Source organism: Melopsittacus undulatus (genome assembly GCF_012275295.1).
Source record: "Melopsittacus undulatus isolate bMelUnd1 chromosome 20 unlocalized genomic scaffold, bMelUnd1.mat.Z SUPER_20_unloc_1, whole genome shotgun sequence".
NCBI lineage: Eukaryota > Metazoa > Chordata > Aves > Psittaciformes > Psittaculidae > Melopsittacus > Melopsittacus undulatus.
In genome coordinates this window covers 289,770-303,680 of record NW_022993934.1, presented here as the reverse complement: position 1 = coordinate 303,680, position 13,911 = coordinate 289,770, and the positions used below count along the sequence as shown (strand labels likewise).

Sequence of the window (13,911 nt, the reverse complement as noted above, 5' to 3'; positions counted from 1 at the left end):
AATTAGCAGGTAAATAGCTACGTGCTATTATGTCTCAGGTCCTCAGGCACTCTAGGAAACAGTATAAAAGCCAGCACAATAAGAGCTGCCATCCACTTCTGCTTTTTTCTCCTTGGTGAAAGGGTAAGTCTGAATCTGTTTTCTGTCTTTCAATGTCCTGAATTGTTGTCTCCATATCACTTTATTTTTACACTGTCTTGTCAGTAGTAGTCTAAGGCTTATGCTCTTTATCAGTATGTGTGTGTGAGACCTGTGAGTAGATCTTTCTTTGAAAGAAGGTAGCTGCTCTTTGAAGGGTGGCAATTGGTGGCCACAGGACTTCACACTCCTTTTTCCGGATCATTCAGTTCCAAGATGTTCAGATCTCTGCATGTGAATTGTTCAGCATCTAGAAGTGAATGTGGAGAATCTGTGCAGAGATTTTGGCTTTCTCAGAGCTTTTTCTGTAGACAGATAAGCAGGCTCAAATTTTCAGAAGTGTGCTGAGCAAGCATCTCTTCTTGCACCAGGATACTGTGAAAATAAGGTTTCTCCTAGCCATATTATACAGGAGATCATAAGCTTTGTCCCTTGCTTCCCTCATGTTGCAGGGCTGCACACATCCTGGAAGAGTGTTGTGGGAAATGAGCTATCAAAGACTGCTCAGGAGCAGGTAGAGCTACCCCTTCAGCTGTCCTCTGTAGCATACAGGAGTTTGAGTTTCATTAAAGTCTCCTTTGAACCTTAGACAAACACATTATTCCATTTGCCATATAGTCTCTTGCATGCTCCACCATCTTAGCAGCTTAATTTACATGACTATAATTACAACTTCTTTCTTGCATTTATTTTTTTTCCTGTATTACAGACAGTTCCACCCTTCAAACATGTCCTGCTATGACCTATGTGCTCCCACCTCCTGTGGCCCAACCCCACTGGCAAATAGCTGCAACGAGCCCTGTGTTAGGCAGTGCCAGGACTCGACATATGTGATCCAGCCCTCTCCTGTGGTGGTGACCCTGCCTGGACCCATCCTCAGCTCCTTCCCACAAAATACCACAGTGGGATCTTCAGCATCTGCAGCTGTAGGGGATGCTCTCAATGCTGGAGGGGTCCCCATCTCCTCTGGCAGCTCCTTGGGACTTGGGAGCCTTGGCTATTCAGGTCTAGGTGGCCTTTATGGGAGGTCCTACCGTCGTTACAACCGGTGTGGGCCTTGATAAAGCCTTGGGAAAAAAATCAAAGGAACAGCTAGAAGCTTACAAGTATGATCTTAATGCAGGACTGAGTTGACCATGGCCGTATGCTTGCTGACAACCCTCAGCTTTCCCCTGAGCTACTGGAACTGCAGGAGCTTGGCATTGCTGATTGAATGCCTTTCTGTTATCAATGAGGTGAAAAACGTAACTTTTATTGTTGCATATAGGAGTTGGGTGTTCAGCTGTAAAGCATTGCCTTGAAATGGATGATCAGTTTTATCCAGATTCAGCCCTATTGCTTTCTTATGCTGTACATTTTTTTAATTTCTACTTCTCATTAAATTTATGGTGCATCATATTATGTATCTTGCTATGTTCTTCCTCTTTGGGGCCTTCTCTTGGAGAAATTTGCTTACGCATAAATTGTCAGTACAGGCAGATCATGGTTTAATTCTTACCCTACCAATTAGGAAAGGAGGTAAGCACAGATGAATGTAAGCAATGAGTAATACCCCTTCTTTTACGGGGTATATTTTCCTTCAGTCACACTTACCTAAGTACAATATAAAATGATAATAGCAAAGAATGGTGGGAAAAACATTTAGAAATCGACCAATGGAAAAAAAACCCAACAAACCCACTCTGTAGGATTCTTTTGTTGGATGCCAGTTAAGGAATGCTGCAATTAAGGTGGAATTGGTTGCTAAATTAAGTGGTGAGTTGGGGGCCTTTGGGGTGTCACCAGAAGTCCTTAGAGCTAAAACAATTACCCCACCTGTTCTGAACCTTGAAGATAATGACTGCTAAATTGCTAAGTAAACATCCATTAACACAATACTGCTGATGCCTTAAGGATCCCAATTAAACTTTCATTCTACATTTTATAGAGTGATTGAGCAGGGCAGCTTGATGGTTAACTCAGTATACCAAGGATTTTTGCTCCTGGAGCAGGCTGAGGATGAAATGAAAACTGGAGGAGTTCTTATGCAACACCACAGAGATTTAATGCTAAAGAGAAATCAGCCATTCACAGAGAATCAAGGCAATACAAGGGGAATACAAGTGTGATGCAGGTATCATGCTCTGGCACCAGCGCTCTCTGTAGGACACATGGGACAGCAAAGTGATAGAAGGATGCAGAGGATACCGGGGCTCAGTCATGCAGCGAGAGCACACTGTGGCACAGGGCAGTGGGCTGCTGGGTACACACAGCCCCCTCAAGCCCCATGCCAGGGCAGCTGATGCAGGCTGCTGGACCCCATGCCTCTTGCTCCACATCCTGGTGCCATGATCCTTGCTGCAGGGTTATTGCTGGTTCTGGGCTCCATCCTGTGGACTTCAGAAAGCCCCGCAGCTCCCACGGCGGGACCTGCCCCACCTCTGGGAGGTAATGCCAGTGCCACAGGAGGAGAAGCCAGAGCTGTAGGACCTCCCACAGCTGCCAAAGCCACTGGACCCGTATTGACCCCCATAGCCCAGGGAGCCCCCATAGCCCAAGTCACCTCCATAACCTAGGGAATGGCCATGCCCAAGTGAGCCTCCATAGCCTCCCAAGCCAAAGGAGCCCCCGTAGCCCCCCATCCCAGAGGAGCCCCCACAGCCATGGAAGCCCCCATAGCCCAGGGAGCTACCGTAGCCCCCCAAACCAAAGGAGCTCCCATAGCCCCGGGAACCTCCAGAACCCCTCAAGCCCAGGGAGCCTCCATAGCCCCCCAAACCCAGGGAGCCCCCATAGCCTCGGGAGCCTCCATAGCCCCCCAAACCCAGGGAGCCCCCATAGCCCCCGGAGCTTTGGGAACTAAAGGACCTCCCCAACAGGGCAGGACCTGATGATCCCACAACGCTCTCCTGAGGAAAAGAGCTGAGTATGGGGCCCGGCAGTGTCACCACAGCTGGTGGGGGGAAGATCACTGCTCTGGAGTCGGGACATTGCTGCACACAGGGCTCATTGTGGCTCTCGGCAATGGGATGAGGGCAGGTCACCTCGCAGGGTCGGCAGGACTCACTGTAGTGAGACATCCTTCTGGTGTTGGCTCTGAGTCTGCAGTAAGGAGTTTTAAGGTAAATTAACAAATACCCAAAGTGGGTGGGAGAAGATTAACCAATATTATTAAGCAATGATTCTACGTTTGAAATATCAGAAGTTAATAGGGAAGTGGATGCATTTCTACATGCTAAAAAAATGAAACTCATTCTTGTACCAACTCCACCTCTATTCTTTCTTTCATCTCAGCATGATCACCTTTGGAAACATTACAATATGAAAGAGAAATTCAGTACTGCATAAATTGGATGGACAGATCTGTCTGTAGAAACTTGGACAGGCAAGGGTGTGCCTACAAAGCAACAGTGAAAAGAAGCCAAGAGGAATAGGAGAAAAAGCTCATTGACTATATGCATTAATTCAGACTTCATGATGTGTAAGTCACCCCAAGTATTTCTATAGCTTGAGAACTATTTCATATCCTAATGCTGTGACTCCTGATGCTGCATCTGGACAAAGACACATTTTCAGAAGGAAACAAAGGATCTAAGTCTGAAAAAGCACATCTAGGAATCATCTCTGTGACAAAAACATTGTTAAAGTAAATGTTAATAGTAGTAGAAAGAATGAGTGAAGTCACACTTACCTCGTTCACTGCTGAGACTGAGACAAGCGAACTGGGTAGAAGGCTGTGGTGATACAAGATTTTATACCCTTCTTTAAGCCAGCCTTTGTGCCTCTGGTCCTAATCTGTTACAAAATATGATAGTGGGAGCTCTAATTTTGTCATCTCAGCACCGTCCCTCCCAAATATTAGTGTGGGTGTGATACAACTGCTGATACAATCACTTACCTGTGATTGTCATTTTAGGGGATTTTGGGAACGTGCAGCTGAAGGGCTGCCATACAACCATCAACTAGAAGGCGGAACAAGAGTCATGCGTCACATTAGCCCAATTTTAATGTTCCAGGTAGTGCTTACATGGTGTGGAACCCTTTATGTTGCCATGTGCACAAACCAGGTGAAGGTCACCACACGAGCTACATGTGTGGCCCTGAGAAGAGACAGCTTCTTGCAGTGGACTTGCAGAGGACACTCCCTGCAGGAATCCATAAATGCTGTTACACAGCAGAGCAAAGAGTTGACATGATACAGGCTCACTCCTGATGGGATATCACTATTGCTAGTAGCAGCATGAAAGCAGAAGACCTGGCAAAGTTTTTAGCTGGTGGTCTAAGCTTTTCATTTGCCTTGTAATTAACCCAGGAAGTGAGATCTGTGTCTGATTTACTGCACCTACCAAGTGGTACAGGGGAATAATGGCCCTCAGTGACATGGTTTAATGGTGGTCTTGGCACTCCTGGGGTAACGGTTGGACTTGATGATCTTAAAGTTCTTTTCCAGCCCAGTTGATTCTATGATTCTATACAGTCCCATCATCACTAGAGGTGTTACCTATAACCCATCAGTCTGTGAAACCTTTTCTAACATCCTTCTCTCAAGTGTTGAGACAATTCAGATGAGACTAGGCCAACAGAGGAATGGCTGGCCTAAGTGACATCTCCAAAGAAGCAGAAAAGACCTTACTGAAATAGCCAGACTTCTGACCTTGTCTCTGTCTAAAGTTACAGCCAAACATGTCAAAATTTCATTTGAAATCTCGACTTCTAGAAGTTCTGTTAGAAATACATTTCAAAACAAGCTTAATTTTCTCCTCATTCCCTAAAGTCCTGACCACTTAAGATGTAGGAAATGAATAAAATACTATTGAAAAGGGATATATTTTAATAAGCCTATGTCATCATACAGTTAGTTGCAAATCTGTTTTCTAATTTTACAATATTGCAAAAGACAGCCTATAAATTACCTCTAAATTGTAAGATACTTATGCTTTTGAAGTGTCATCAGGATTTGCTGATTATAATGAGGCACCTGGAAGATAATGACTTTAAACTGCTTCACAAATACTCATTAATAGTTAGTGCTTACAATTTCTGTTATTAACATATTAAATGAAGAAAGGTAAGATTTAGAAGTGCCCTGGTTATGAAATAGTAACATTTAAAAATATGCCAGACAATGATTTTGATTCCCCAATCAGACCATGATTTATAACTTCACTACTATCAATGATGTGATTTTCATTCAAATCAGTGATCAGCGATACTTTTATTAAGTATCAATAAGTTTGGGGAGATTATGGTATGTCAGTGCTACCAACTGTAGCTAGTAGCTTCACCTTCCAAGCCAGAATTTTGCTACTATGCCTGAAATGTCTATTGCCTTAAATTCTATTGAGGAAAAAATAACAATAATATGAATTTTCAGGCTTAACTGACTATTATTCCTTCCTTCCTTCCTTCCTTTCTTTCTTTCTTTCTTTCTTTCTTTCTTTCTTTCTTTCTTTCTTTCTTTCTTTCTTTCTTTCTTTCTTTCTTTCTTTCTTTCTTTCTTTCTTTCTTTCTTTCTTTCTTTCTGTCTGTCTTTCTGTCTTTCTGTCTTTCTGTCTTTCTGTCTTTCTGTCTTTCTGTCTTTCTGTCTTTCAACTGATCCTCTCTCATTGACCCTAAAAACAGCAGAGGCCCAGTGCTGGTGCTGGGTATTAGATGTCTGAAAGATGCCATCATTCACCAGACCAGTGCCCACAACTTAGTACTGAAATTGTATCACACTTGTTTTGGAAGGTGGGGAGTGGCAGTGCAAAGCCAGCAAAATTAAATCCCTCAATGGGAAGGTTGTTTTGTTACGGGGTAGGACCTGAGGCACAAAGGGTGTTTCATATTTGTAAGCAGTTTAAGAAAGGTATAAAAGATGCCTCTACCCCTAGCCTCTCCATCCACATCTCCTGGTTTAGTCTCCTTCGTGAACAGGGTAAGTCTGATTTGGTTCAACATTTATGCTTCTCAAGCTTTTCTCTGTCGATGCTAAATTGTGCATGATGCTATGGATTGCAGGGTAGAGAGCTGTGAGAGACAGAAGGTGTTATTCTTAGAACAAAATGGGAAGTTTTACTATGCCACTTGGAATAACATTTTCCCAGACATTTTCATTCCAATTCAGGAACTACAAGCTTTATAAATTTAAAAAATATCAAAGTGATCACAGCATCTACCACCTTGTAGTAGTATTTGCACCAGAAGGGTAAATATTCCTGTTTGGAAGTTGGGTACTACTGGGTAATCAATATGAAACTACAGAAATAGCTGCTTTCATTTACTAATATGCTGTAAGCGTATTACCAAACTTCAGTGTGTTTCAGCTCTTCTTAATGTATTAAATTAATCATACTATAAGCAAGAGCAGTTGATATCAAGTGTCATTCACCCTACATGACACTAGATGTCTGCATCTAGACTCACCTGAATATTTCTGTATTTGAAACCTGCTTACTACTGTGCATTGCAGACTCAGAGCCAACACCAGAAGGATGTCTCACTACAGTGAGTCCTGCCGACCCTGCGAGGTGACCTGCCCTCATCCCATTGCCGAGAGCTACAATGAGCCCTGTGTGCAGCAATGTCCCGACTCCAGAGCAGTGATCTTCCCCCCACCAGCTGTGGTGACACTGCCGGGCCCCATACTCAGCTCTTTTCCTCAGGAGAGCGTTGTGGGATCATCAGGTCCTGCCCTGTTGGGGAGGTCCTTTAGTTCCCAAAGCTCCAGGGGCTATGGGGGCTCCCTGGGTTTGGGGAGCTATGGAGGCTCCTTGGGCTATGGAGGCTCCCGAGGCTATGGGGGCTCCCTGGGTTTGGGGGGCTATGGAGGCTCCCTGGGCTTGAGGGGTTCTGGAGGTTCCCGGGGCTATGGGAGCTCCTTTGGTTTGGGGGGCTACGGTAGCTCCCTGGGCTATGGGGGCTTCCATGGCTGTGGGGGCTCCTCTGGGATGGGGGGCTATGGGGGCTCCTTTGGCTTGGGAGGCTATGGAGGCTCACTTGGGCATGGCCATTCCCTAGGTTATGGAGGTGACTTGGGCTATGGGGGCTCCCTGGGCTATGGGGGTCAATACGGGTCCAGTGGCTTTGGCAGCTGTGGGAGGTCCTACAGCTCTGGCTTCTCCTCCTGTGGCACTGGCATTACCTCCCAGAGGTGGGGCAGGTCCCGCCGTGGGAGCTGCGGGGCTTTCTGAAGTCCACAGGATGGAGCCCAGAACCAGCAATAACCCTGCAGCAAGGATCATGGCACCAGGATGTGGAGCAAGAGGCATGGGGCCCAGCAGCCTGCATCAGCTGCCCTGGCATGGGGCTTGAGGGGGCTGTGTGCACCCAGCAGCCCACTGCCCTGTGCCACAGTGTGCTCTCGCTGCATGACTGAGCCCCGGTATCCTCTGCATCCTTCTATCACTTTGCTGTCCCATGTGTCCTACAGAGAGCATTGGTGCCAGAGCATGATACCTGCATCACACTTGTATTCCCCTTGTATTGCCTTGATTCTCTGTGAATGGCTGATTTCTCTTTAGCATTAAATCTCTGTGGTGTTGCATAAGAACTCCTCCAGTTTTCATTTCATCCTCAGCCTGCTCCAGGAGTAATATTCACTCTTCTACTTGGAATGCCACAGAAGTGACAATTTCCCTGTTATAAGGAGGAGTTTATTTCCTCAGCAGCAGATCCTTTGTTATTTGAAATTCATTCCTAGTCCTCATAAAAACTGCACACAGGTTTTGTCCATTTTTTTTTTGAGGGGACAGTTTCCTGAGCCACTGTCTGTTGATGGTGTGATAGGTTCGGATTAAGCATTGAGCTCAGATGGGTTCACAGACTCTGCTGTCCTTGGATGAAGAGCTCAAATAAATGATGAAGAAAATAGGGGGGGTTCTTAGATCTAAATTTTCTTGTTCCCATAAAACAACAGTAGCCAAGGGAAGAACAAGAGTGCCCCATGAAAGGTAGGACTGGGATTTCTGCATTTGTCTGCCAGTGATGAGAGTGTTAACCTGATACTAAAAGCTAAACTTCACAAACTGTAAGACTGTTGACAAAGCCACACTTAAGAGATGGGTTAAGCAGAAAGATGACTGTATTATGCAGCAGAACTTTAATCGGAATGAAAGTTACAGGAAAACAGCTCAAACCTCTCCTTCATTGACAAACAAATATCCTCAACCACCAGAAAATGAGAACCAAGACAGAAATAATGTAGATCATTAGTCCAAAGGACATTGATACTTTCAGGAGACTAAGCACAGATGCTCCTGCTACTTTTAGCAGGGCCCACAGGTGCTGTGGAGGAACTGGTTGTATTGGGGTGAGGAGTATGGGCTGCAAAACCTGGAGGCTTTGCAGCTGGCTCTAGCAGGGCCCACAGGAGTTCCGCAGGCTCTGGCTGTAGCGGGGCAGAGCCAAAGGGCTGCAGGCAGCAGGAGCGTAGGGTCTGCCAAAGGTGCAGAGACCCCCCGAGGCCTGAGTGGCCCCAGCACCGTAGAGGCCTCCCAGCCCCAGGTTGCCCCCAAAGGCAGGTGCTCCGGAGGAGCCCACCACGGCTTGCTGGGGGAAGGAGCTGAGGATGGGGCCGGGGAAGGTGACAACCACAGGCGGTGGCTGGATGAAGGCTGAAGAGTCGGGACACTGGCGGGCACACAGCTCGTTGCAGCTCTCAGCGATGGGCTGGGGGACGGCCACGCTGGTTCTTGGTGGGCACATGTCGTAGCAAGACATCTTGGTGTGGGGTGGAAATTGGAAATGGAAAAGACTAAAAAAAGGCAGAAGATTTATGAGATAAATTTCAAAATGCTGACATATGAAATTACTATGATGTGCTTTTGTGTGCTATAGCATATATTTTATATTCAGCCTTGATCAACTTTCTTAACACTAGCTGAGCACCTGGATCCAAATTTTCGGGCTGTATATAAATCTACCCAGGAATGACCATTCATCACTGAAGGATCTTTTTTCTGGGCTTATGTGGATGTGTATTACGCTTCCTGCAAACATGCACACAGAAGAACAATTTAAGAACTATCACATCTACCACAGGGTTCATAAAGTGGGGAAACAGAGTCAAGTTAAATGTGGCTTTGCTTGAAATAGGAGGGTTTATTTATATCTCCCAGAAAGATGCTGAACACATATGAAAAGATGATTATCTTATAAATTTACCTTTATTTTTATGAAGTACTAAAATAATAATCTGAAATAATATTTTCAGCTGTGATTTTTAGCTTTTACTTAGAACACTCAAATATTTTTCTCAGAGTTTCTGTACTCACACCCTGGACAAAACCTTAGTAATGCTCATAGGAATCTTCTTCTACTACTCTGATACACATTCTGATTAAATAAATAGAAATAGACTGAAAAATCATACTTACGAATCTCAGGAGGCCGAACAAGCCCGAAGATGTGTGTGGATGAACTCTTGGACTATAGCTTATATAGAGTTTCTCAGCATTCCAATGGGGTTTGAATCTCCCTTGGTGCTGGGGTTTGCCTTTAGCTGCCTAACAGCAATTGTTTAAGAGCTTTGAGTCATGAAAGTTTTGTGTTTGTTGTGCTTATGATTCTATTCAAATTCTCACATCGTGTGATATCCGTGTTACACCATCACGATTTCTTTAATCTTGGGTCTTAATTGGTTACAGTTGTAATTCCTTGTATCATTATGATGACTTCACAGGAATTGCCACGTGCATTAAGCTGACTCCACATGTTACTTCTTCCTTTACAAAGTTGTCATACACTTGTTTGCTCAGAGGTTTTGTAAGACTCATCTTTGGCTGACATGTACATTTTTCCTTAACAGTCCTTTAATCTGTCTCGTAAATTAATGGGAGACAGAGTGCAGCTTCTCCTAGGACTACCCAGGATTTTGTCATTTCTATCCCTAACTTAAATAGACTTAATTGATCTAAGCTGTATTTAAAGTGATCACAAATATCAGAGATCATACAATACCCATGACAATTCCCCAGAAGCTTTCCATAGGGAGAAACAGTCTTTTGAATGGCAACTCAATCCTATGTAGAAGTATTTTTGTTTCACTAAAAGAGGTTAAGTGGGAATTGAAATTCAACTTTAAAAGAGCTCATGGTTCTGCTGACTGTGATTTGAGCCAAGAAGCCAAAGAAATCACCATCTAGATATGTATGAGGCCCGTGATGCACCAAAACAAGTAGAATTTTGAGGACAAATAGAAGAAGCAGATAAAGAGGTTTTGTTAGATGTCATGGGTGTCAACTCTTATCAAGTATGTTCTGGAGCTTCTTGGGAAAAGGTTATTTGGAATGATTTCACAAACATTCATGAGTTGGTGTTCAACTCTGTGAGCATTTTGTGTTGGGTTAATGTATGAAAATGTGTGAATGATTTAGATGCTTCAGTGTTACACAATCACATTTACTCTAATGTGCAGGAAACAAGATGGTGCACGCCATTACTTTAATGAAATCATTGGAATTGTGCCATTGGAAGTCATGGGTCAACATTAACATAGCTCTTTCATTAAAAAAAAATGACCTTTCAACTTTCTGAATCAAATCCTCTGTTAGTATAAGTTTCCACATTTGCTGTATTATGTTAGTATTTTGAACTATACTTTCCAGAGGAAAAAAAAACCTACATACATTGTGATTATTTACACTTTTTCTGTGTTTTTTCAGAGGACAGTCAGTGTCTTTTATCCAACTTTAAATGTCTTGTGCATGTCCAAGGCATTTTACAGACCCTTCTCATTGTCATACCAGTGAAATTCCCCAGAGCTGAAATATCTTAATACCTGCAATGATGAAGGTGAATACTTCTTGCTGTGATACAGCTTCATCCTGGTGTTTTCATTTTATCTTCAAGCGATAAAGGAATTTTGCTTAGGTTGTGGGGTTTGTTCTGACATGTATTGTTGCACTTTGGGAGGAGTTGTGGCTGGGAAGGTAGGTGGAAACAATAGCTGGCTAAAGTGACTGTTTCCCCAAAAAAATTATCCTGCATTTACTGCAGGGGAAGAAAATAAAAACAACAACAAAAATAAAACCAACCAAACACTTTCCAGGCATAGAAAGTGAATTACTGCAATCCACATCTCCCAGCCTAGGGGTGAATTCCTTGCCTTGATTCACAAAGTCTGCAAGTCAGAGCAAGTTGTGTTTCACTGCCCTCTCAGGGCAACAAACTCTCTCCACATCAAAGTTCTCTAGTTTCTCTTGCCACTTGGTAGCATTATTCTGTATTTAATAACATTGTGATTTAAATGCTCTGTCAGTTACAAAATGTCTTTGGGGGTTCCCGTGGGAAAAAAGTGCTTATTGCAGATTTTCTCTAACCTCTCCAGAACAAAGTATAACAAAGCACTTTAGAAGCACTGACTAATGATTTGTGCGTGCTGGTTTGTTGTTATAATGAGACTTGTGTGTCCCAATGGTGATTATTATCATCAGTCTAAACAGGGAGATGCTCTTAATCATATCACTTCACTAATCAGGTTGTGGTTCCTAGTTGCTGGGGCTGGCCAGCTCTGTCTCTGCCCTGCTTTCCCTTTTGTGCCATCCATGGCAGTGTGCTCCTTTCACAGTGTCTACAGCTGTCTTGAGCAAGAGCTTCACAGACTGTGATAAAAACCTCCTGTTCTTTCCAGTATCTCTCTAGACCTTTAAGCAATCAGGAAGGGTGAGATCAAATGTTAAATACAAGAGACAAGGAGAGTTTAAAGGTCATATTTTAAAAATGAATAATAATTTCTGCATTAAATAAGAGACAGGAATATTTCATTGGTCTGGAGATCTGTTACTGTTCTAAAGTACTCTTAAAACTAAGCAAGTGTGACAAATTTTATTGTAGGAGAGAAGGTGGAATGTATTTTCATGGAAGATAAAGAAAGTGAAGGTTTATGTGTAATAGTAACATAACCAACCAAAGAAAATTAATCATTTATTTTAAATTATATTGATAATCATATGATGATGAAGGTCAACTACACAGAATAGACAACACCCAAAAAATCATGCAGGTAAGGTGCAGGATATAATGCTAGAAGATAAATACAAATATTGAGAGAAAGAAAATACATACAGTATGGAAAAGATGGAAACACCTATTCTCAGTCCTTAACTCTGTTGCTCTCCACTAAATGTGTACTAACATGGCCATGAATGACTAGTACTGCTCAAAAATATAAATCATAGAATATCTGTAAAAATCAGAAAGGTAAAATATAATTGGAAGAAAACAGACACTATAGACTCAAGAAGTGAAGCATAATATCTTCTGTGCAATAACCAGGTATAGGATTAGCTGAATCCTCAAAAACTAATTAGAATAAGAAAAGATTTAAAAACCACACGGAAAATGTGATGCTTAAAGGATTTATTGGAAAAAAAATGCTGGAAAATCAGACTGATGATACAAAACAAAAAAAAATATGAGAACAAGAAGAATAAAAAGAAAAGAAAAAATGCAGATGAACACTTTTAGTTTTACAGTTGTCAAGTTAAAAATTCAACTAACTAAATACAATATTTTACACAGGTTTATGTCACAAATTATAAAGATAATGACAAACCAAAAGAAATGTGAAAATATAACACATTGAAAATACACAAAAGGGCATATTAGGGAAAAGATGTGTGAAACTTGAGTGAAACAAAAAAAAACCCCAGAAAAGTGTTCACAGAAAAGATTAAGATGGGCATGAATAGCTTCTACTAAGTAATTCCTTTACTGACAGGTATGAAGGCTATAGCAGTTGCTCTAGCAGGACCCACAGGAGTTCCAGAGCCTCTGGCTGTAGCGGGGCAGAGCCAAAGGGCTGCAGGCAGCAGGAGCGTAGGGTCTGCCAAAGGTGCAGAGACCCCCCGAGGCCTGAGTGGCCCCAGCACCGTAGAGGCCTCCCAGCCCCAGGTTGCCCCCAAAGGCAGGTGCTCCGGAGGAGCCCACCACGGCTTGCTGGGGGAAGGAGCTGAGGATGGGGCCGGGGAAGGTGACAACCACAGGCGGTGGCTGGATGAAGGCTGAAGAGTCGGGACACTGGCGGGCACACAGCTCGTTGCAGCTCTCAGCGATGGGCTGGGGGACGGCCACGCTGGTTCTTGGTGGGCACAGGTCGTAGCAAGACATCTTGGTGTGAGAAGAGAGCTGAGCCTGCAACAGAAGGCACCAAGCATGGGTGTCATGAGCAATGGCCAGATCACCCTGGTGGAGCTATGACATGTTCATCATATTTTTCTGGGGCTGCAGGGGCCAAAGCCATTGCCTTGCCCGCACTGTCCAACACCTGTGCCTGTCCCATCCAGCCCCCCTCAGCACCCTACTCTCCAAACACTGAGGTCACACAGTCCCTTCCTCAGAGCCTGTGCTGATCCTGGCTCTGCCGGTCCTGGCCACAGAGCTCCTTTCTCCCTCCTCCTGCCTTGGATCAGAGCACTCTGGCCATCCCACACTGCTGCCAGCATGACACTTACTGTGAGAGCTCTCCTGACCAGGCAGAGCCCCACAGGCACACACCTACCCTTTTCCTGAGCAGAGCAAGGCAGGAGCGGTGGATGGCAGCTCTCAGCCTGGGCAGTGCTTTTATACTGGCTGGTGAGGGTGGGGAGCAGCGGCCGCTCTGGGGGCACGTGGCTCATGGTGCCCAATTCCAGGGCTCCTCCCTGCTTGGTGCGGGGCAGTTTTGCTGACAATGTTCCCTCACCAGCCCCAACCCGCTCTATCAGCCCCAGCAATTACCCTGCTTGGTTGCTTGACAGCTGCCACCTCATGGGTCAAATTGTCCCCACTGGCTTTTCATTATCTCCATGTGTTAGAGGGCACGCAGAGTGACAA

General features: G+C 44.1%; 4 protein-coding genes across 5 annotated transcripts; 1 reads left to right on the top strand and 3 right to left on the bottom strand.

Annotated features, from left to right (window-relative positions):
• Positions 1-2,160: 2,160 nt before the first annotated feature.
• On the bottom strand, positions 2,161-3,886 carry LOC117438051 (claw keratin-like). Its single transcript, XM_034073420.1, has 2 exons — positions 3,809-3,886; positions 2,161-3,219 (listed from the first exon to the last, which is right to left on the bottom strand). The coding sequence occupies exon 2, from the start codon at positions 3,195-3,197 to the stop codon at positions 2,517-2,519; it is 681 nt and encodes a 226-aa protein (XP_033929311.1). The 5' UTR covers positions 3,198-3,219; positions 3,809-3,886; the 3' UTR covers positions 2,161-2,516.
• Positions 3,887-5,926: 2,040 nt separating this feature from the next.
• LOC115946410 (claw keratin-like) lies at positions 5,927-7,648 on the top strand. Its single transcript, XM_034073419.1, has 2 exons — positions 5,927-6,034; positions 6,569-7,648. Exon 2 carries the CDS (start codon positions 6,591-6,593, stop codon positions 7,287-7,289), a length of 699 nt encoding a protein of 232 aa, XP_033929310.1. The 5' UTR covers positions 5,927-6,034; positions 6,569-6,590; the 3' UTR covers positions 7,290-7,648.
• A 526-nt stretch (positions 7,649-8,174) lies between these two features.
• LOC101875303 (scale keratin-like) lies at positions 8,175-9,614 on the bottom strand. The gene is made up of 2 exons (XM_031054637.2): positions 9,474-9,614; positions 8,175-8,851 (listed from the first exon to the last, which is right to left on the bottom strand). The coding sequence occupies exon 2, from the start codon at positions 8,815-8,817 to the stop codon at positions 8,452-8,454; it is 366 nt and encodes a 121-aa protein (XP_030910497.2). The 5' UTR covers positions 8,818-8,851; positions 9,474-9,614; the 3' UTR covers positions 8,175-8,451.
• Positions 9,615-12,601: 2,987 nt separating this feature from the next.
• Positions 12,602-13,730, bottom strand: LOC106023571 (scale keratin-like). 2 transcript variants are annotated; one of them, XM_034073421.1, is made up of 2 exons: positions 13,551-13,730; positions 12,602-13,230 (listed from the first exon to the last, which is right to left on the bottom strand). In XM_034073421.1, the coding sequence occupies exons 1-2, from the start codon at positions 13,713-13,715 to the stop codon at positions 12,841-12,843; spliced, it is 555 nt and encodes a 184-aa protein (XP_033929312.1). In that variant the 5' UTR covers positions 13,716-13,730; the 3' UTR covers positions 12,602-12,840. The 2 variants fall into 2 exon arrangements, with proteins under 2 accessions (XP_033929312.1, XP_033929313.1); XM_034073422.1 differs by having other exon boundaries at positions 12,607-13,230; positions 13,598-13,710.
• Between the last annotated feature and the right edge of the window lie 181 nt (positions 13,731-13,911).